This window comes from Onychostruthus taczanowskii, unplaced genomic scaffold (genome assembly GCF_017590055.1).
Source record: "Onychostruthus taczanowskii isolate IOZ18803 unplaced genomic scaffold, ASM1759005v1 scaffold64, whole genome shotgun sequence".
NCBI classification, from domain to species: domain Eukaryota; kingdom Metazoa; phylum Chordata; class Aves; order Passeriformes; family Passeridae; genus Onychostruthus; species Onychostruthus taczanowskii.
In genome coordinates, this window is record NW_024504122.1 from 3,622,120 (window position 1) to 3,642,268 (window position 20,149).

Consider the following 20,149-nt stretch of genomic DNA (forward strand, 5'->3'; position numbering starts at 1 on the left):
TCCCTGACTGCTCCCCATCCCCATTCCCATTCTTATTTCCATCCCTGCCCTCTGCCCTCCCTCAATCCCCATCCTTGACCCTATCTCTACCCCCATTCCAAACCTTTTGTCCATGCCTCTCTCTGTCCTCACCTCAGTCCACGTGCTGTCCCCATTCCCACTCCTGTTCCTGTCCCCCCTCTCTCCCAGCAAGAGCTGCCAGAGGACACGGGCAGAGCCCAGCGGGGCTGCGCTTGGCAGGGGCCCAGCAGCCGCTCATTTCCCTAAAAGCTTCCCGATAAATTACTCCAGCTCTTGCTCCAGCAAAGGCACTTTGGCTTGGGCTTCACTATTGGGCAGCAGCTCCTCACCCCCACCCTGGGGACAGTGAGTCCATCCCTGCAGCACCTCTTAGGATCGGGTATCAGCCATCCCTGTGGGAAGGAGCCACAGCCCTGTCCTGTTTTGGAGTCCTCCTCCCACAGGCTTTTCCATGGATGAGCCCACAGCAGCTGTGTCCCACACTGGTGATCCATGGCATTGTCACCTCCTGCCACTGCTGTAACACACACCCCATACACCCTGCACTTCCCAGCCTACTCCCCGCCAGGAGTTACACAGCTCCATGAATCCATAACATCCTGTAGGTGATGCCAGGCTCGGCCCCGTCGGCCACACACCCTGCAGTTTTTGTGGGAAAACCCCAACTTTAATGAATCCCCCTTGACAGCCCCTCTCACATCCCCCTGGACAGGCTGGAGCTCAGCAGGGAATGCTCCTGCTCTTGCCTTTCAGCCTTTATTGGGAATTTCTGCTTCCAGGGCAGCTCAACTCCTTGGGAGCAAGGAAGAGCACGGAAAGGCTGTGGCTGTTGTGTTTCACACTGGAATTTTGATTTACAGTTGGGTTCCAGAGCTTGCCCAGAGAACTCTATCTAATTTAAACTGGATTTGGTGAGCCCTGAAGTTTGGAAGTGTTGGATTAAACAACCTCTCCTGGATCAGCTGGAACACACACCAGGACCGGAGCACATGGAGCAGGGACAGACCTGGGGGCTGATCAAAGCACTGCTCCAATCAATGCGAGGAACAGGGAAGGATTTGGATGTTGACTGGGGAAAAAATCCATGGAAGGGACTGGAGAGGGAGTTCCTTCATCTGTTGGTACTGGTGGCCTCGGAAGGTGTCCAGGAGCATGTCCTGGCTGCCACCAGCAGAGCAGCCACTGTCCCCCACAATCAGTGAAGCCTCTCAACATTTCCCAGACTCTTCCTCTGTGCCAGGCTGGGGCACAGGGATGCACATGCAAGCTTGGAGAGAGCAGGCCCAGATCCCACTCTGGAGCATCCCACAGTCCCTGGGGAGTCCCCACTTCCCATTTCCTTGGGGGCAGGGTTCCCTTGCTCCAGGGACTCCCACCCATTCCCAAAGAGGAGCCACCTGGGTGCCCTTATTAATCCACCTGTCCTGCAGGTGGAAGTGAGGACAGGACACGAGGCTGATCCTGCATCCTCTGAGCCCAAGCCCTGTGCTCCTGCTCTTCAGCAAGCCCAGGCTCCTGCCTGGAAGGATAAAAACATTCTCTAGTCCGACCTAGAACTCACCCAGGCTGCAGCCAAGGCTGCTTCCAGGCTGCGTCACATCCAGTCCCTGCTCCTGTCAGAGCCACGTCCCAGGAAAGTGCTGACGCTCCTGTGACAATTTGCCATCACATCCCGAAATGTGATCCCTGCCCTGCTGGAACAATCCAGGCAGGATTTGGCCACAGGCAGCTGGCTCCTGCCTGTGCTCTTCATGAATCTGGACCCACCACCTCCCTGCCCAGCCAAACCTGGAATGCTCTGGCAGTGGGCACAGCCCTCCTGGACAAACCCGCTGCCAGAGCTGCCTCCCAGGATGCTGCTGGACAGGATCCCCCCTTGGAGCTGCAGCACCCTGCTCCCTTCCTGAGACAGCCAAGGGCCTCCCTCACCCCATGCTTTACCAGCAAGGAGAGATTAATCAAATTCTCACTGTGGAGAAACCTTGGGATATTTCCCCTCCTTCCCTCTGCCTCCAGCACAGCAGGAGCAGACTGAGGGAAGCTCCCCAGGCTCTCCCCTGGGAACTCCAGCACCTGGACCAGGGTGTGGCAGGGTCACACCCTGAATTTATCAGGAACAAACACGGCACCAACACCCGAGGAAATGAACCAGCTGAGGGAAGCTCCCCAGGCTCTCCACTGGGAGCTCCAGCTGGACCAGGGTGTGGCAGGGTCACACCCTGAATTTATCAGGAACAAACACGGCACCAACACCCGAGGAAATGAACCATCAGTTCTAAAAGCCTGGGTCCTTCTCCAGCCTGGATCACAGAGCCCAGCACGGAGCTGGAGTGAGAGCAGGCAGGGCAGGCAGCAGTGAGCTGAGGGGATGGATCCCACCCAGGAAATGGGGAATGTCGGCTCCAGGTGACAACAGACAGCCCCTGTGCAGGGCTGGAGCTGTGCTGAGCACAGATCCCTGTTCCAGAGGCAGGGAGAGAGCCAGGGGAGGGCTCAGCCCACCAGAGGCTGCTGGGCCAGCAGGAACACCACACAGAGGCTGCAACAGGCAGGAGGAGCGTTTATTGAAATAAAAGTGTGTATAAATAATCCTGTCCCTTTCCCAGAGAAGAGACAGCCAGTCCCAGCCAGGCTCTGGGGGTGCCTCAGCCCCACTGCAGGTTGGGGGGCACTGGCCACCCCCCAGGTGGGGGGGCCTGCAGGGACGGGGGCAGCTCCTGCACTGGTGGCCAACCCAGAGGGTACTGGAATGGTGCTGGTTTCTCAAGAAGAGCACTGTGAGGAGAGATGGAAAGGGATGAGGTGAGAAGCAGTGTGTCTGTCTGACACCAAGGCCATGCTGGGGGCTGGGCTTCCCTGTGCCCCCTCCAGTAGCCCCCAGAGAGACAGGGCCAGCAGAGGAGGGTGGTGGTTATCACCAAATGGGTTCATTCACTCCCCCCCATTCCAAATGCAGGACCAGAACAGTTGTGTGACCATTCCCAGCATATCCAAGCAGCCTAACACAGTCTGTGCCTGTGAAAACTCCTAAAGGAACACTGAGGTGAGGGGGTCTGGGCTGGGGAGAGCAGCACAGCCCCCTGAGAGGGGCTCAGCAGGCACAGCTGCCAGGTGCTGGGAGCAGGGCTGGTCCCAGCCCCTCCACCCCCACTCCTCACACAGCTGAGCTGGAAGAACAAACAAAAGCAGCAGATGTTTCTTTCCGAGCAGCCCAAATCCCAAGCCAGCTGTGCACTTCCCAAAGGACAAGGACCCCTCGGAAACGGAGGAGCTGCCAAACCAGTGGGGTGTGTGCACCAGAGGACCTTTCAGCAGAGGCAAGAGGCTTCTCCCTCACACCACGGCCTGGGAATCACTCTTCAGTCCCTGCCCCTCTCCTCAGCTTTACTGGTCACGGCTGCTGCAAACACCACTGGGATGAAGAAGTGCAGAAGCAAGAACCATCTCTCCCTTGCCTCCAGCTTGACCGGGGCATGTTTAAATTTATGGGAAACATACCTTTTCCATGAATTCCCAAGCACAGGAAGCTCATTTGTTCTCTCACACAAGCCCTGACAAGCAGCCTTGCAGCTTCTCAGGCCTCTGCCTCCGATCCTGATGAATCTTTTTAATTGTTATGCCAGAAGAAATCTAATCAAACTCCTTTACATAACCCCGGGGAGAAGCAGCACCCTCCTCTCCCTGCGGGGCCGTGGCCCAGAGCCAACTACAGGAGTAGTTTTCCAGGAGCATTTTCCAGGCAACTGACACAGAGCAAAGTCACTTGGCTCAAGGTTTATCCCCTCAGTGGGGATTCTCCAGAGCCCAGGACGAGGCAGGACCATGGGGACACACACCAGCCCCTCTGGGCAGGGATATTTGGTGTCATCCCTGCAGCACTGTGGCTCAGGCACACGGCAGATATGGAGCAGAGGGAATGCTGCAAGGTTGAGCCATCACCTAATGAGCATTTCCTGAGCAGTAGGACTGATCAATAGACAGGATGCTGCCTGGGTACTCAGTTCCCTGGGGTCTCATGAGCTACAAGTGCTCTATCAAAGGTTTACCTACAGCTGGAGCATTTTCAATGGCTGTCCCACAGGGATTCTCCAGTGGCCAGCAAGGTCAAGAATATTTCCTTCTGTTAATGGGATTACCCTCCTCTACCCACTTCCACACTCATGGAACTTGTGGCATCTCAGAAACTTTGAGGCCTTAGACCCTTTTCTGATGGAAATCCATGTTCTGTGTTTCCTTTGGAAATTGGTAAAAATCAATCCCATGAAATGTGGGGCTGGAGGGCACAAGGGAGCACAGAGATGATTGGGAGAGGCATTGGAAAGGCTGGAGAGAGGAAGGGAAGTTCCAATAGTTGTTGCTTAATTCCTGTAGCAGATGGTTTCTGAGCCTGCAGGGACAGGGAGACTGGAAAAAGAGCGACAATCCTGGAAATTTGTTTTGGGCACCTATGGAGGCAGCATGGACCAAGTTCTGAAGGTCTGAACATTCCTCTGGGTATGATCAAGTAGTTCTGAAGGTCTGGAAAATCCTCTGGGAATAGTGATGGCTATCTTAAGAGCTGATCTACCCCATGTTCCAGGGATTCACAGGCAGGACAAATAAAATGGGGCAAGTGAAGTGCAGGGGACAGGAATGTGAGCACTTCTGCAAGGCCAAGGGCAGCGGAGCTGAGGGACAGAACAATCCCAGAGCAACAAGCTCAGACAAGCACAAGAAGGAAGCTCCTGCCCAGTCCAAACACGGAGAGGACAGGAACAAACACAAAAAGAACAGAAGAGAGATTTGGCACCTGCCCAAATGTCATCCCATTAAGCCTGCGGCACAGTCAGGTGAGCGAGGAAACAGCCGGTGCCCCAATCCGAATGGATCCTGGGAGGAGGAGCCAATTCCACCCTCCCTGGCAGGCAGGGGATGGGGGAGCTGTCAACAGATGAAAGCAGGCTCCTGACACTGAACCCCAGGAGTTAATGAGCCAGCACAGCAGCGGCTCTGTCCTTCCAGAGAGCAAGGGCAGCCTCTGCTGTGGCTTGTTCCCAAAGGGCGTCCCCTGGCAAAAGGGAACACCTGTGCAGACATGGCTGGTGGGACAGGCAGGGCTGCATCCACACACATGTGCCTCACGAGTGCTGCCTGGGGGTGTTGGAACCTCTGATGCCCTGCACCCTCCCCTAACCCAGCCCTCCTGTGGGATCCCCCTCTGCATCTACAGCTGGATGATCCCCAGTACCCAGTACCTGCTACTCTGAGCTGCACTCAGCCTCTGGGCTCTCTTGTCCAGCCAGTCCTCGATGGCGCCCGGTGGGATATCTGCTCCCTCCCTCTGCAGCTCCTTCAGCCTCTTCTCCCCTGCTTGAGAGAAAGATTGAGATCAGAGAGGGCTGAATCAGAGGGAGGGCCATGAGAGAAAGGGCCACCAGACCCTTGTCCTTTCACTCCATTAAACCTGCAGCTCATTATCCTGCACAGTTTCACAGGGTGGAGAGTGTGCACCATGCCTGGACAGCCCCTCCTCCTCCTCCTGTGCCCTCCTGCCATCTGATGCTTGGTGACAGCTGCAGCCAGGCAGAGCAGGGGACAAGAGCTAAGCCAGCACGGTGGCAGTTTGGGCACTGAGGGGAGTCTGATATCTCCCCCCGAGGCAGATCACCCTCATCCTCGCCTGGAACAGCCTCGGCTGGCCCTGAGCTGTTTCCAGAGTTGTGTCCCTCCAACTGGCAGCAGCAACTGTGCCACCCCTGCCCTGTTAGGTGGAAATGACAGGGACAGTGCCCGGATCGATGCAGCCTTGGCAGTCCGGGAGAGTCTGAACAGTTCCGGGTGCGTGTTCCAGCCAGCAGGCAGATCCCAGAGCTGCTGTCAGGGCTGCTTAAGGAGCTCCCTGCCTGACGTGTCCCCAAGCCCTGCACAGCCCAGACAGAGCTGTCACCAGCTCAGGGGCAGAACCTGGGCAGAGAGAACCAGGGGGACAAGTTCTTGTATTTACAACCATGGAATGGTTTGGTTGGAAGTCACCTAAAAGCTCATCCTGTCCCACTCCCTGCCACAATCAGGGACACCTTGCACTAGCCCAGGGTGCTCCAAGCCCTCTCCAACCGACCTTGGACACTTCCAGGGATCCAGGGGCAGCCACAGCTTCTCTGGGCACCCTGTGCCAGGACCTCACCCCTTCAGAGGGAAGGATTTCTTCCATAAATCACAGAATTACAGAATCAATCATGTTCAAGAGAGATCATTGAATCCAACCTATACCTAACCTAAATGTCCCCTCTTTCAGTTTGAGCCCATTACTCCTTGTTCTATTTCTCATGGTGATTAGGAACAAGGAAGGAAACCAGAAAGAAACCTCTGCTGTTTACTGAATCAAGATTTCAACCCCTCCAATCACTCTGGAAGGGCTGTGTGGGCAGATGCCCACAGGCACCCCCTGGGGAGAACGGCACAGAGCCAGCATGGCACAAACCCACAGCTGCCCAGTTAGCAAAGCTCCCCAGTCCCCCTCAGCTGCAGGGAGGGAGCTGGTGCTGAACAGGTCTAGCAAGAGTCCTGACACAGCCAAACTCCTGCCAACACATCAGGGATGAGGACACACTCCCATGATCCCAGCTCCAGCCTGGTGGAAACTTCCCACCTAACAGAACAGGGAACCCAGAAAACCAAATACTGGTGACAATAAAAAGGAAGCAGAGGCAGCTGTCATTCTCTTAGCCCTGCTCATCCATCCTTCTGAGGGATCCCTGATCCCATTTAGGGATCAAGGCACCTGCAGCCATGCCCCTCAGGAGGCTGCTCCACACCCACCCACCATATGTCACATGTTTTAAGGAAAATATTATACCTTTGCAGACAGAGTGTGAAATTAATAGTGCTTGGGCAGAGTGAAGGATCACTTCATCCTGCTGGTGGCAACCAATTATTCATCTGCCTGTTGAATACTAAATCAGGATGGAAGGGATGTGCTACACAATGAGCAGCCAGATGGATAATTTGTCATCCAGCCTTTTCAGCTGCTGCTGCTGGGCGGGGTGACGATGTGCCCAGTGCCACCACAGAAAGCCCGCTGTGGTCCGGCTGCTGCTCTGAGCCCGCCGAGAAGGCTGGAGACAGCAATGTTCCAGTCTCCCACAGTTGTTCCCAAGGATCAAAGCCCCAGCAGAGCTACCTGGGATCAACCCAACCAGCTGGTCAGGTGGGCAGATGGGGAGGCAAGAAGCTCAGCCTGGAGAGCTGGGCACTGCCCACACTCAGGGTTAGACTCGTCTGGCAGCCTTGAGCACCTTATTTCCCTTTGTTCCATCTTCCACCTCCTGAACACATCCCACCTCAGCAGGGGAACAGACAAGCAGTGTCTATGAGAAGCTTCAATGAGGCAGGGAAGAAAATCATGGAGAATCTCTCCCACCCCTGCATCACTGTGATTTCTTCTTCATCCAACTCCCAGCCTCAGCAGAGAACAGAGCATAAACAGTCCAAGCCTATTTGTTCAGAGCAGGGAGCCTCAAGGTACCACTCCAGGGATGGAATAGCCACAACACATGGTCCAAGCCAGAGAAGTTCACTGGATGCTGTGGAACCACTCTGGATTCACACTGCCCCAAATGAGGCTGCAGATATCCACATTAGCAAAACATAAAACTGCCTCCCTGCTCTCACACCTCCAGGAGCTGCTGCTCCAGAGCAGTCCAAACCTCAGGCTTAGAAATATGGCAGCAGGGACAGGCAGCTCTCCAGCTCTACCCACCTTGATCATGTCCATGTCCCTCTGGAGCACACACATCCCATCCAGGGACTACCAAATGCACTCTGAAATTGGAAATACTCCCTGAATGCCAACAGCTATTCCAAGAAGCAGCTCTGAAAGGCCTTTATTAGCCCTTGCTCCCCACATGTGCCCGTGCAGCTGGACAGGTGTGAAGGTGCTTTCCCCCTCCTTCTCCTCACGGTGGTGTTTGCTTCCAAGTCTAATTACAGCCAATTGAAAGACCATCTGTAGTTGTGAAGTGCCTCTAATGATGCCAGAGCAGGGTCCACATTTATCTCCTCTCCTCATGAGTTTTATTCTTGACAAAGGCACTGCTGTGTGAGAGATGGAACCTGCCAATACGTGCTGGGGGGGTCACCCAGCAAGGCAATGCACAGGAAATCCCTCAGCTCCCACCCAGCAAAGAGATGCACATGAAATCCCTCAGCTGCCTCCCTGGTGGATGGTGTGGAACCCCAACTCCTCCAGAGCAAAAGACCAGCACCAGAGCATGGCTGAGATGAGGCTGAGGAGCCCCTGCAACTGGAGAAGGCAAACAAGCGACCGCGCTGCAGCCCAGTGTGAGCGCTCCTCCTGCTCCCCACCCAGTCAAACCAGTGCACCCCAGCAGGGCCCTCAGACCCTTGCAACCCCATGGACATCCTGCAAACACTCCCCAGCTTGCCCTCCTCTGGCAGCCCTGCCTGGCTGGAGCCACCAGAGCCCAGCCAGGTCGATCCTGCCTGCACAGGGACACGGATTAGCGGGGAGCCAATAACTCTGAGCAAGGAGATGGCAATTTGACAGTGACTTTTCCTGACATGACTATACTTAAAATGACAGCCTGCAAGTGTCTGGCTGATGAATGATGCAGCAGATGCAGAAGGCTAATGCTTTGATGGGGGAACAGCTGGGAATATGAGCTCCCTCCCTGCTGAAGGTGTAAACTGTTGCTTCTTGATGAGGATATTCTACAGGGTGCAGAGATGCTGACGCCAAAGTAGGCCAGGCTTCAAGCTGTTCTAGAACACGGAATCATCCAGAAATTTTCCTACTTAACCCACAAAACTTACACAAACTACAGGGTGAACTCCCAGCATTAAAAGGGCCAAATGTTAAGGGTACTGTCACATTTCCTTTGGCTGTGATAAAAATACTTCATTATCAAGGTGAGTTCATAGACACAGAGCTACCAATGCCAAATACTCACAGGGACTCAGGGACAGGTTCAATATTTACATGATAGAAAAAGTGTCATCACGATTTAGATGGGTTAAAAAAAAAATTCAGACAAGGCTTTGCCTACACAAAAGCTGAGGAAAGGGGGGTTAAGCAGCACTGGGCCCACCAGAAAAGTGCCTCCCACCAGCCTGGCTGCCCCCAGCATGGTCCCCCCAAGGCTTGGGAAAGCTCTGGAGCTTCCAGCCTCTCAGCTTATCTCAAATCCCTGATGATCTCTGACTGCCAAAATCTCCCAGCTTGGTCAGTGAGAGGCAGCTGGTCCAGATTGCTCCAATCCCGCTGGCTGTGGCTTGGGATGGCTCATGGCTCAGAGACCCTGAGTGGGAATGCATGTGGGATATCACTGATGGAGGATCCTGTATGAATTACACACCCTGCCACTGAAAGCTTGCCCTTAACTCTGCCCTCCTCAGCCCCAGCACCTGGGACAAGGGTGCTTTGGCAGCTGAAGGGTGACTGCTGGGATGTCCCCATGACTCACCAGACAGTGTCTGATCCTTCCATCCTGTCTATTACAGGCTGTCCCTCTCCTCCACCAATCCTGCTGAGCCTTTCTCCACACCAAATCCCTCCAAACTCTCTGATCAAAGCTGGAGTCTGTGTGATGCATGAAACCACACCATGAGAGAGCTGAGCAGGATTGAACTCTCCTACCAAGCACCCCTGTCCCCTGGCCATCGCTCCTTCAGGGCTAATTGGCAAATGAAATGTTTGACTCTGGAACACAAATGCAAGGTTTCCCAGTAATCTCCCTGGAATTGGCTCTCGGCAGCCAATCCTGCACTTACACCGACCCATTTGACACAAGTCAATACTCAATAACAAGTGTAATTGGCAAGGAAAGCTGCCTGAGCGCAGAGGAGCTGCCAGCCCTCCCTGGGCTGCTCCAGAGAGCTCCCACTTCTCCTGCAGGAACAGCCAGTGCCTGGAAATGCTAGAGGTTCCTGTGCTGCCACTCTGTGCACCCTCAGAAGCCCAGCCGAGAGGGGTCAGGGAGAGGCTCTGGCTGGAAGGTGACTCTGGGAAGGGCTGGAGCACCCCGTCCCCACCGTGGCTTTATGGACTGCGGGCGGCGCTCAGAGATCGATTCAGAGTCACCTCGTGGGCTCTCACTGACTCAGCACGGCCTGGAATAGCTCCGTGCTGCCTGCCTGCCTCCCCCTGGCTCCCCTGAGCTCTTCCTTCCCCAACGGGATCCCTCCGAGGGCCAGGGGAGGCTCTGCCCCACCCACACGCCCCTCTCACATCCCACACTTCCAACACTACAGCCTGGCTTTGCCAGACTCTTAGCAAAACAACAGCTGGCTCCAGCGAGGATGTGGGCATGGGAGCTGCTCCAGGCTGAGCTGCACTGGGACAGCAGGCTGGGAAAGGAATCCTTCTCTGCTCCACACTGTGAGGCCACATCTGGGTGCTGTACCCAGTGCTGGGGTCCCCGGTACAGTGACAACGGGTACAACCCAAAATACGGGAATTTCTGTCAGGAATTTCTATTTAAATATTTTTTAAATTACACATTTTTGTTATGAACCTAGTCAAACACTGGATCAGGTCACCCACAGAGTCTCCAGCCTTGAGATATCTGAAACACAGTGGACATGGCCCTGAGCACCCTGCTTGAGTTCACCCTGCTTTCAGCTTGGTGCAGATTAGGTGATCTCCAGTGGGGATTTCAACCATTCCACAAGTTCTCACCAACACCTCACTCACACTCCCTGGAAGTGTCCAAGGCCAGGCTGGATTGGGCTTGGAGTAACCTGGTCTAGTGGAAGGTGTCCCTGCCCATGGCAGGAGTGGAGTGAGATGAGCTCCAAGACCCCTTCCCACCCAGCCCAGTCCATGATTCTGTGATTTGCTTTCACCACTAAAGTAATGACTCCTGTGGAGAAATCAGAGCTACCACCTCTTTTCCCTTAGAGAAAAGTAGTTCCAAGAATGGTAGTCCCAGAATGAGAAAGTTCAAAAGTGCTCTGCAGGCTCCTAGCAGGGAGCAGCTGCCATCCACCCTCTGCCCACACTTCACTTCCATCCAAAGCCACCCAAGCAGAGGCTGTTTCTGGATCCAGGACCCCTTTCACAGCCCGACAGCAGGACAGCTCTTCCCACCAGCTCTTCCCACGGGTGGAAGCAGCAGCTCACTGGTAATAGCAGCAAGGTGGGGGGAAATCAAATCCATAAATTAAAGGGGATATGATGTACCAGTGCCCTCTGCTGCTGACAGTTTTTATTCCCTGACTGAACAAAACCCCGAGGGCTCAGGAAGGCCACTCCAAACTCTTGCTGCCAAGTGGTAACAGCACAGCTCAGCTCCAGGTTTGTGTCTGTGCCAGCAGCTCAAGAGCAGGGAGCATATGACAAACTGCAGCACTTCCAGGCTCTCACAGCACTGGGAAGCAGGAGGGATTGGCTGGCTCCATGCAGGCAGTAAGGGATCACAGCCTGCACAACCCCTCACACCCCCCTGCAGCAACTGCCCCTCCAAAGAGATCCTCAGACACTGCCTTGTTGGAGGACTCACCTTGAACCTGGGCACTCAGCTTCTCCAGGTCCTGCTCTGTCATGTGGGAAAATCTGCAGTTGGACCCAAAATCACACTGTCCTGGAATGAAATAGTGACATTTGAAAATTCAGTTTCAAAATTCTCTAGATTAGATATTAAGAAATATTTCTTCACAGAATGGGTTGTAAAGCATTGGAATGGGCTGCCCAGAGAAGTGGTGCAGTCACCATCCCTGGAAGTGATCAAATAGTCTGTGGATGGGTCTGCAGACATGGTTTAATGATGAACATGGTGGTGCTGTACTGACATTTGGATTTAGTGATCAAAAAGATCTTTTCCCACTTTAATAATTCTGGGAAAAGCCAGAGTCCCACGAGAGCCACCCACAGGAGGTCCCTGTGCAAGCAAACACAGGCTCCATCACACCTGGATGCCAGACACAGGCCCAGCCCCTACCTCGAGTCCTGGGCTGGCTAGAGCCCAGGCACTTCTTTCCACCTTAGATCTCCTCACCTGTTTGCAGAAACTTCCGACAAGGTTTCTTGGTTTGCTCTTCCTGCAGGATAGCAGCAGCATCTGTGGAGACAAGGGATGAACCCAGGTAAAGATCCTGGGCACAGCAAAATCCCATCATGTCCAGTCCCAAACTGGTCAGGGAGCAGAAGGAAGCAGAGGGACACACAGGCAATGGTTTCACAGCCAGTTTAGCCCACTCCCACTGCACTCCTCAGGCTGGCACTAATACATCTGGAACTGTGTGCTGAGACAGGTCAGAGACACACACAAGGGTTTCATCTCTGAGACTGCCTGATTCAGCAGCATCACATGCTCAAATTGCTGGCACACAGAGTGTATAAACCATCAGTGCTGATTCATTTTCTCTTCCCACTCCCCCCCCTGACATCCATCACCTCCCCAGTCCCAGGAAGGGAGTGGTAGACAGCTGGGAGCACCCACCTCGGAATAGGTCGTACCAGACTCTCTTAGCCCGGAGATGCTGCACTCCATTGAGGTGTTTCTTCCTGTTGTGCAAGTTGTCCTGGAAGGACCTGTCACAGTAGTCACAGAAGTACCTTTTGCCCATCTCTCTTCTGGCAAAACAGCATCAGCATGTCCTGAGGTCATCAGGCAGCTCCTCGGTGCCCAGCCATGGGAATGGAGAATCCAGGATTTACAGTGCCTGCTCCCAAAGGAGGAGAACTCAAATCACTTAGGGTTGGCAGACAGAAAAAGAGGTGAGACCCAACAGTTTATATCCCTGTCCATCACAGACTGCTGGGGCAGGATCTGCTGCCTGTACATGGGAGAAAAGGCCTGATCTGCATTTATCTCTGTCACCCAAAACAACAACAGCTCTGCTGGAAGGATTCTCCTTTCCTGAGCTCAGAGCACAGAAAACAGAGAGCCACAGGCTCCAGGGAAGGTGCAGCACAAACCATCCAAGGTGCAAACAGGAGGAGCTGGAGGTCCTGGGGACCTTTGATCACAACCTCCATGAGCTGATACAAAAGAGGAAGGAAACTCCCCTGTGTCCATCTCTGCAAGATAAAGAAGAAACCCAGCAAAGCTCATTTTATCCTCAAAGATAAAACAGAAGCTGAACTCACCTGTCCTGCAGGTGGACAGCTGCATTACAAACACTGCAGGACATATTTCCAACAATCCACTGAGCCACCTGGTTTTTCCTAGACATCATGGATTGCTCTCCTCATCCCCCCCAGCCTATGGCACCAAGGTGTGTCTGCTCTGAGTACAGCACTAAGATCACAACAGAATTTGGGAGCTCGCACCTGTGCTGGGCCTGCCACTGTCAGTGCAGGTGAGATCAGCTTGTCCCCATTAGATGTCCCTGCTGGAGGTGCAACAAACACCCTGAAGGAGCTGCAAGCTCTCTATATCCCGAGGAATATAAAGGTACCTGATGAATGGCAAAGATGGATGGACTGGGAGATAAACTTCAAAAGCAATTCTCCAGGTTGTGACACTTTGACAGCTGAATGCATTTAAAAAGTGGCACAAAGACCAGCACAAGAAATAAAGATTTTATAAATAAAACGGGTCCAGAATCAATCACAGCCCCCTGGCTGATTCCCCTGGCTCAGCAGGAAGAGCAGAGCACCAGGCAACCCCTCAGAGCCTGGTGTGCCCAGCTCAGGCACGGCTGCCAAGCCTCCTGCCAGACATCCATCCCAGCAGGAGCACCAGCACCACACTCCCTTCCCTCCCCTGCTCCCAGAACTGCTGCTTCGAAATCAAACCCCTGGAAATCTCCCAGGCCTCTCACACCACAAGCTAAAGCAAAGCTGCACTCCACGGGAAGACCTTCTGAGATTTTTAAAATTAGATTGAAAACCTCCACACTGAAGGTAAAATGTTCAGCTATTCCAAGTGACCTGGAAATCTTGTGTTGAGGTTCCTTCCTGGGGGGGTGAGGGCTGGCCATGCTCCAGCTGTGTGTGCTGGGACCCCAAATCCCCCAGTGCCCTGGGTTGATCCCAACCCAGCTCTGCAGGACTTGAGGTCTGAAATCATCCTCCTCCAGCCCAAGAATCCAAACCCAAGTGCTGCTTAATGAGCACAGAGCCATAAATTCCCTCATCCTTTGCATCCCCGAGTTTTGCAGCCAGGTTTGTAGCACTGTGGTGAGGCTGCTGGAATTCAGGGGGAACAGTGCTTTTACATACTGAAAAATCTCTGCTCCACATGTTATTCCATAGTCTCCCAAAGTTCCTGGTGACATAAAAATCTCCCTGTCTCAGCTGCTGGCTCCTGCATTCCATCTCTGCAGAAGAGAATGCTGCAGACAGGGAAAACAAATGAGATTCTGCAGTGGTCCCACACAAGTTTCCAGAGATCTCCCAGGGAATTCTGCCTGCGGAAGCCCAGCAGCAGCCAGCCTTTGAAATCGTATTTCAAACTTTCTCTTTCATCACTCCAACAGCAATAATTGCAGAAGCTCCTTCCCCCTCCTCCCCCAACAACCAGGGCAGAAAGCTCCTACAGACTCCAGACAGCCAGATCCCACAGCCCACGGCTGCCTGCTCCTGAACTCTCCAAGCAATTCCCATTGCAGGGGACGGAGGGATTGTGAAAAGCAATTAGAGAGGTATCAGATTCTCCCTGAGACTTTCCCCTTCAGTGATTATACCCAACACTTATCCCCATCTTTTCAAGGATTCCACTGCATGGATGCCTTGCTGGGTTCTGCCAACTCTCCGCAACACCAGCACTTCCCAGCACTTTATGAGTCCAGAGGACTCAAAAGCTGCTTCTGAACAGCACCAACCTATTTCCATCTCCCCAAACGGCTCCAGCAGTAAACAAAGAGCATTATTCAGCTGAAAACAGAGATGGTTCCTAATTAAATCCATCTTAGTCATTATGAAATAAAGTAAATGTAGCTGTTCTATAAAGAACTGCCTCAGCCTGGCCGTTTCCTCTCAGCATCTCCAGCCCCTGATTTGCAACTGAACAGAGCACTCAGACCTGGGCCCACCGCAGCCGTAAATGCTTCCAGCCAGGCTTTGTGCCAGCTTAAAAGTCTTCCTGAATAAATGCTAATTAAAATTAAAAAAAAAACGAAAACAGCAATCCAGGGCTTTATGTCATATGAAAGTGTAACAGCAATGCTGTGCTGTCTCCTGGAGCCCTGCTGGGTGAGCAATACCCTGGTGTGAGGCACCTCGAAGGTGACAGAGAGGAGCTGGGGACAACTAGCCAAGATATCCTGGGCACCATCCCACATTTTCCCTGCTCCAGCTGCTGCCAGACCACTCCACGCTGCTCTGTGTCAGCTGCAGATTTTGTCTCTGCCTCTCGGGGTGTCTCACCGGGCAGAGGGAGGAAGGTGACCCCGGAGGGGCACAGACTCCTCTGTTCTGGGGGAAGCTGCTGCTCTCCACACCAGCCCCAGGAGGTGCTGCTGGGCCCTGACCTCAATTTCCTGCTTTCCCACGGCCCGGGCTCGGGGCCATTCCAGCCACTTCGGATACCCAGGCAGATGTGAATTAATTAAATCCAAGTGTCAGGCTTCTGATACTCAGCTGCCAATTTAAATGGGCTCAGATCTGCAGGGAGACTTGGAATGGCAGCAGAGTCTGCCAGCACCTTCCCAATGACAGAGGCACAGATCCTGCTTTCCATTCCACCCAGAGGAATCATGGAATAGTTACGCTGGAAGGGACATTAAAACTCATCCAGTGCCGCCCCTGCCAAGGCAGGGACTCCTCCCACTGTCCCAGGCTGCTCCAAGCCCTGTCCAGCCTGGCCTTGGGCACTGCCAGGGATCCGGGGGCAGCCACAGCTGCTCTGGGCACCCTGGGCCAGGGCCTGCCCACCCTCCCAGGGAACAATTCCTAATTCCCAATATCCCATCCATCCCTGCCCTCTGGCAGTGGGAAGCCATTGCCCCTCATCTGAGAATCACGGAATGGTTGGGTTGGAAGGGACCTTAAAGCTCATCTCATCCCAATCCCTGCCACAGGTAGGGACAGCTTCCACTGGGAATCCAGAGCTTGATTTGTGATCAACATCAACCTGACCACACACAAACCATCCTGGTAGCAGCAATTAATGGGCAGCTGGGGGGATTTGTATTAGATATCCAGAGCAGTTACATTTGAAAAATAAAAACTGAGTTTTTCTGAGCTCTGTGGTGACCAGGGTCAGAACGCAGGGAATGGCTGGAGCTGGGCCAGGGCAGGCAGGCTGAGCTCAGGGAAAGGTTCTTCCCCCAGAGGGTGCTGGCACTGCCCAGGCTCCCCAGGGAATGGGCACGGCCCCGAGGCTGCCAGAGCTCCAGGAGCCTTTGGACAGCGCTGCCAGGGATGGACAGGGTGGGGTTGTTGGGGGTCTGGGCAGGGACAGGGCTGGACTGGATGATCCCTGTGGGTTCCTTCCTAAATGAGGATATTCTCGGGTTCCAAAGGGATAACACTACACAGGAATGTGCCAAGCACCTTCCAGGCTTCCAGAACAAGCAAAGGTCTTGTCCTATTCCAGAAAACCCCCACAGATCCTCAGAGTCACTTCATGAGGGAAAAAAATATAAATAAATCAGGAGAAATTACTCTGCAGACAGACCTTGTGCTACTTCTGAGGGCGTGGGACAAACAAAACAACAAAGCAGTGTCACTTGAGGGCCTGCTCTGGAACTTCATGCAGATACTCATTTAACAACAGCCTTATGGGGAAACAGCCTCAGTGGTAGGATTTCCCTATCCTGTCCCTGTCTGTTCTGCTTTGCTAAATCCAAATTTACCTCTCTCCTATCTGTGCTAGAGTCACCCTGGGGATGCTCTGCCCTCACTGAGGTTAAAAAGTGACAAACATGAAGAGAGGGGCAGCAAATGGGAACATTCCCACTTATGTTGTGCCACATGGGGCCAGGTCCCACTTCTCCCGAGGCCTCTGGAGCAGCTCAGAGATCCCTGGCACAGGGTGCCCAGAGCAGCTGTGGCTGCCCCTGGATCCCTGGCAGTGCCCAAGGCCAGGCTGGACAGGGCTTGGAGCAGCCTGGGACAGTGGGAGGTGTCCCTGCCACGGCAGGGATGGCACTGGATGGGCTTCAGGGTGCCTTCCAACCCAAACCATTCCATGATTCATGAGCCCCACGCCTCTCTCCCACTCCCCCAACACTGACACCAACCACCTTTTGCAAGCCCCCCAAAAAAACCCCAAATCCCCTCCCACCCACCTTCCGGGGGTCAGCTGAGGGCCGTGACCGCAGCCTCCTTCCTGTCCCTGTCACCCCTGGCCGCACACCCGGGCAGGGCAGGGCAGGGCAGGGGTGTCTCTGCCCCCTCAGCCCTCCCGCCCCGCTGCTCCCCGGCCACAGCTCCGTCTGGGTCCCGCCCCAGCCACGGCCGGGCCGGTTTCACCGCACAAACCTGGGGCTGCCCAGCGGAGGCCGCTGAGGACAAGGCGGGAGGAACGGGATGAGCGGAGCCTCACGAAGACCCCTCACAGAGACCCCCGCTACCCCCACCATGCTCACCCACCTCTGGTCAGGCCCGCGCCGCAACCGCCTACAACTCCCACAACGCCCTGCGGCAAAAGCGCATGCGCATGTAACAAACGGCACAGACGCGGCCTACAACTTCCAGCATGCCCCACAGGCGCTTGGCACTCCGTACGAATCGCAGAGCACCGCCTACATCCCCCAGCAGCCCTTGCGGCGCGGCGCAGGCGCGGAGCGCGCAGGCAAGATGGTGCTGCTGCGGCAGTTGTACGGGTCGCTGTTCCGGCGCAGCTCCACGTTCGCTCTGTCGATCGTGCTGGGCGCGGTGCTCTTCGAGCGCGCCTTCGACCAGGGCGCGGACGCGCTCTTCGAGCAGCTCAACGAAGGGGTAAGGGCTGTGTAAGGCCCTGCCGGGGCCGCCCGGGCGCGGGCCCAGCGCTGAAGGTCAGGCCGGCCCCGCTGGGCCCCGGGCCTGCGGCTCGGCCCCCGGGCTCGCTCAGGGTCAGCGCGGCTCGGCCCTCCCGAGGGGGCTCCGCGGCTGTCGTGCCGCTCGCTGCTCGGGGCTTTGGGGTGTCCTTGGGCTTCTTTAGCGCTTGGAAAGGGCGTGCAAGGCAGGGGGGAGCGGGAGGAGGAAAAGGAGCTTCTTTTGTGCTCTGTAGGCCCCCGGCTTGGCCGATGTGGCCGTGGCGGAGGAAGGGGATGAGGGCTGGTGGCCTTGGGTGTCCCCAGCGTGACCCTTGAGTAAAAGGGGTCGAGTCGTCCTTCGGTTCTTAAGTACAGCAGTGACGGGATAATGACTGCAGGACACCGAGGCAGGCTTGGGGGAGACCCTAGAGCCCCGTTCAGGGCCTACAGAGGCTCCAGGAGGTGAGAAAATGACTTTGGACAAGAGCCTGAAGTGCCAGGACACAGGGAATGGCTTCCCACTGCCAGAGGGCAGGGATGGATGGGATATTGGGAATTAGGAATTGCTCCCTGGCAGGGGGGGCAGGCCCTGGCACAGGGTGCCCAGAGCAGCTGTGACTGCCCCTGGATCCCTGGCAGTGCCCAAGGCCAGGCTGGACAGGGCTTGGAGCAGCCTGAGACAGTGGAAGGTGTCCCTGCCATGGCAGGGGTGGCACTGGATGGGCTTTAAGGTCTGTTCCAACCCAGACCATGCCATGATTGTTCTGCGCATCCCTTATGTGCAGGAGCAGAAACTGCCCTCTCCAGTGTGGGTGGGAATTCAAGGCAGTGTCTCTGGGACACTAATCCAGAGCAGAACAGGGAAAGGGGAATCTCTGCAGCTTCCTCCCTGTCCACATTAGAATCTAGAAGCCTCCATGTGCATCCCTGTGTCCCCCAGATCCAGTACAGGACTCCATCACCACCTTCCCAGACAGGATAATTTGCATTTTGGATTCTGTTATCCCAACCCCACCGAGAAGCTGAGTAAAACATCTTGATATTTTTTCCTTCTTGTTTTGCATGCAGAAACTGTGGAAACACATCAAGCACAAGTATGAGAACTGAGCAGCTCAGCAGCAGGAGCCAGCCTAGGGTGGCAACTGGCACTGCAGGGATGGATTCAGCCTCCTGAAACTGGGAATGGATTCCTGATGGAACAACTCCGAGCCACCACTGATACCATGTGAAGCCAGATGGACTCAAGGAGTTCTGCTGCTGTACTGCACTTACTGTGTTCAAATAAAACTCCTGGTCCTCTCTTGTGTCTTTGTGTTCACCTCACTCATCCTTTGCCCTGTCTGTGCCTCCTCCTCCTCTGGGAGGTGGAGAATCTTTAAAAACAGCCCTGATCCTGAGTTCCAAGGCACTGTCAGGAATCACAACATCTTAAAATGGGTTTGAAAGCACTCAGACAGATGTGGTTCATGACAACCCTGTCATGAAGGGAAGGGTGAGAAGCTGTTTGCTTCCTCAAGTCTGTCCACGGAAAAGGGGCTTAGAATCATTCACAGGACCTTTTGGAGTTCAGCTTGGTGGAAGTTCCTGCCCTGGGGCCTTTCAGAGCTGCAGGTGCTGCTGCAGCCCTGCCCTAACAGAGGAGTGTGCTCTGCACTGCTGGGCTGAGAACGGGGAGCAGCTGTAGCTTGCAGAGGTGATGTGGATCCCTTTCCTGATTATTCCTGTACCACCTGGCTCCCCCGTGGCTGAAGGAGCAGAAGTGATGTCAGGTTTGTGTGTCACACCTCCCTCCATCCCCACTGACCCATGGGAAGGTGCTGGGAAAGAGGGATCATTCAGTTCCCCCCAGGGGCTGGCTCAGAGGAGTCATGGAATGGTTTGGATGGGAAAGGACCTTAAAGCTCATCCAGTTCCTCCACCCTGAGCAGAGTCATTCCCTTCTTGAAGAGCCCAGCCCTGCCTGGCCCTGTCAAACACTTCTTCCTGCATGGGAAGGGTATTTGGGCACTTCCTAGGGTAATGACAGTTAATTCCTCAGCTCTCAGGTGGCTGTAGGGAGATGTGGCTGAGTGACTCCTTCTCTTCCCACTTTCCCAGCCCAGCAGCCCCAGCTCCCCCTCCTCAGTCCATTTTCACTAATCAGGAGCAATTTCAGCCTAGGCTGAGGCAGAGCCCATCAGAGGCAGTGCTCACAGCAGCTTTGTTGGGTTTGCAAACGAGCACCAGGGGGGTAAAACATTTACTCTGAGAACACAATGAGCACTTAAACACGTGTGCTTGTTTT

General features: G+C 54.6%; 2 protein-coding genes across 4 annotated transcripts; one reads left to right on the forward strand and one right to left on the reverse strand.

Moving 5' to 3' along the window:
- Nucleotides 1–2,566: 2,566 nt before the first annotated feature.
- On the reverse strand, nt 2,567–17,604 carry ZMAT5 (zinc finger matrin-type 5). 3 transcript variants are annotated; one of them, XM_041420544.1, is made up of 7 exons: nt 17,197–17,348; nt 12,459–12,681; nt 12,015–12,077; nt 11,520–11,600; nt 5,256–5,367; nt 4,811–4,941; nt 2,661–2,796 (listed from the first exon to the last, which is right to left on the reverse strand). In XM_041420544.1, exons 2-6 carry the CDS (start codon nt 12,583–12,585, stop codon nt 4,830–4,832), a joined length of 495 nt encoding a protein of 164 aa, XP_041276478.1. In that variant the 5' UTR covers nt 12,586–12,681; nt 17,197–17,348; the 3' UTR covers nt 2,661–2,796; nt 4,811–4,829. The 3 variants fall into 3 exon arrangements, with proteins under 3 accessions (XP_041276477.1, XP_041276476.1, XP_041276478.1); XM_041420543.1 differs by lacking the exons at nt 4,811–4,941; nt 17,197–17,348 and adding an exon at nt 17,501–17,604 and having other exon boundaries at nt 2,567–2,796; XM_041420542.1 differs by lacking the exon at nt 4,811–4,941 and having other exon boundaries at nt 2,567–2,796; nt 17,197–17,344.
- A 59-nt stretch (nt 17,605–17,663) lies between these two features.
- Nucleotides 17,664–19,165, forward strand: LOC121344435 (cytochrome b-c1 complex subunit 9). Its single transcript, XM_041420385.1, has 2 exons — nt 17,664–17,848; nt 18,934–19,165. The coding sequence occupies exons 1-2, from the start codon at nt 17,708–17,710 to the stop codon at nt 18,970–18,972; spliced, it is 180 nt and encodes a 59-aa protein (XP_041276319.1). The 5' UTR covers nt 17,664–17,707; the 3' UTR covers nt 18,973–19,165.
- Nucleotides 19,166–20,149: the final 984 nt, after the last annotated feature.

Excerpts from the sequence above, each read along its gene's own strand:
- ZMAT5 (XM_041420543.1), bottom strand. The coding sequence starts at position 12,585 with ATGGGCAAAAGGTACTTCTGTGACTACTGTGACAGGTCCTTCCAGGAC. Across the intron at positions 12,078-12,458 it reads CTGGTACGACCTATTCCGAG|ATGCTGCTGCTATCCTGCAG; the intron begins GTGGGTGCTCCC and ends TTGTCTCCACAG. Across the intron at positions 2,797-5,255 it reads AGTGCAGCTCAGAGTAGCAG|TGCTCTTCTTGAGAAACCAG; the intron begins GTACTGGGTACT and ends CTCTCCTCACAG.
- LOC121344435 (XM_041420385.1), top strand. The coding sequence starts at position 17,708 with ATGGTGCTGCTGCGGCAGTTGTACGGGTCGCTGTTCCGGCGCAGCTCC. Across the intron at positions 17,849-18,933 it reads TCGAGCAGCTCAACGAAGGG|AAACTGTGGAAACACATCAA; the intron begins GTAAGGGCTGTG and ends TTTTGCATGCAG.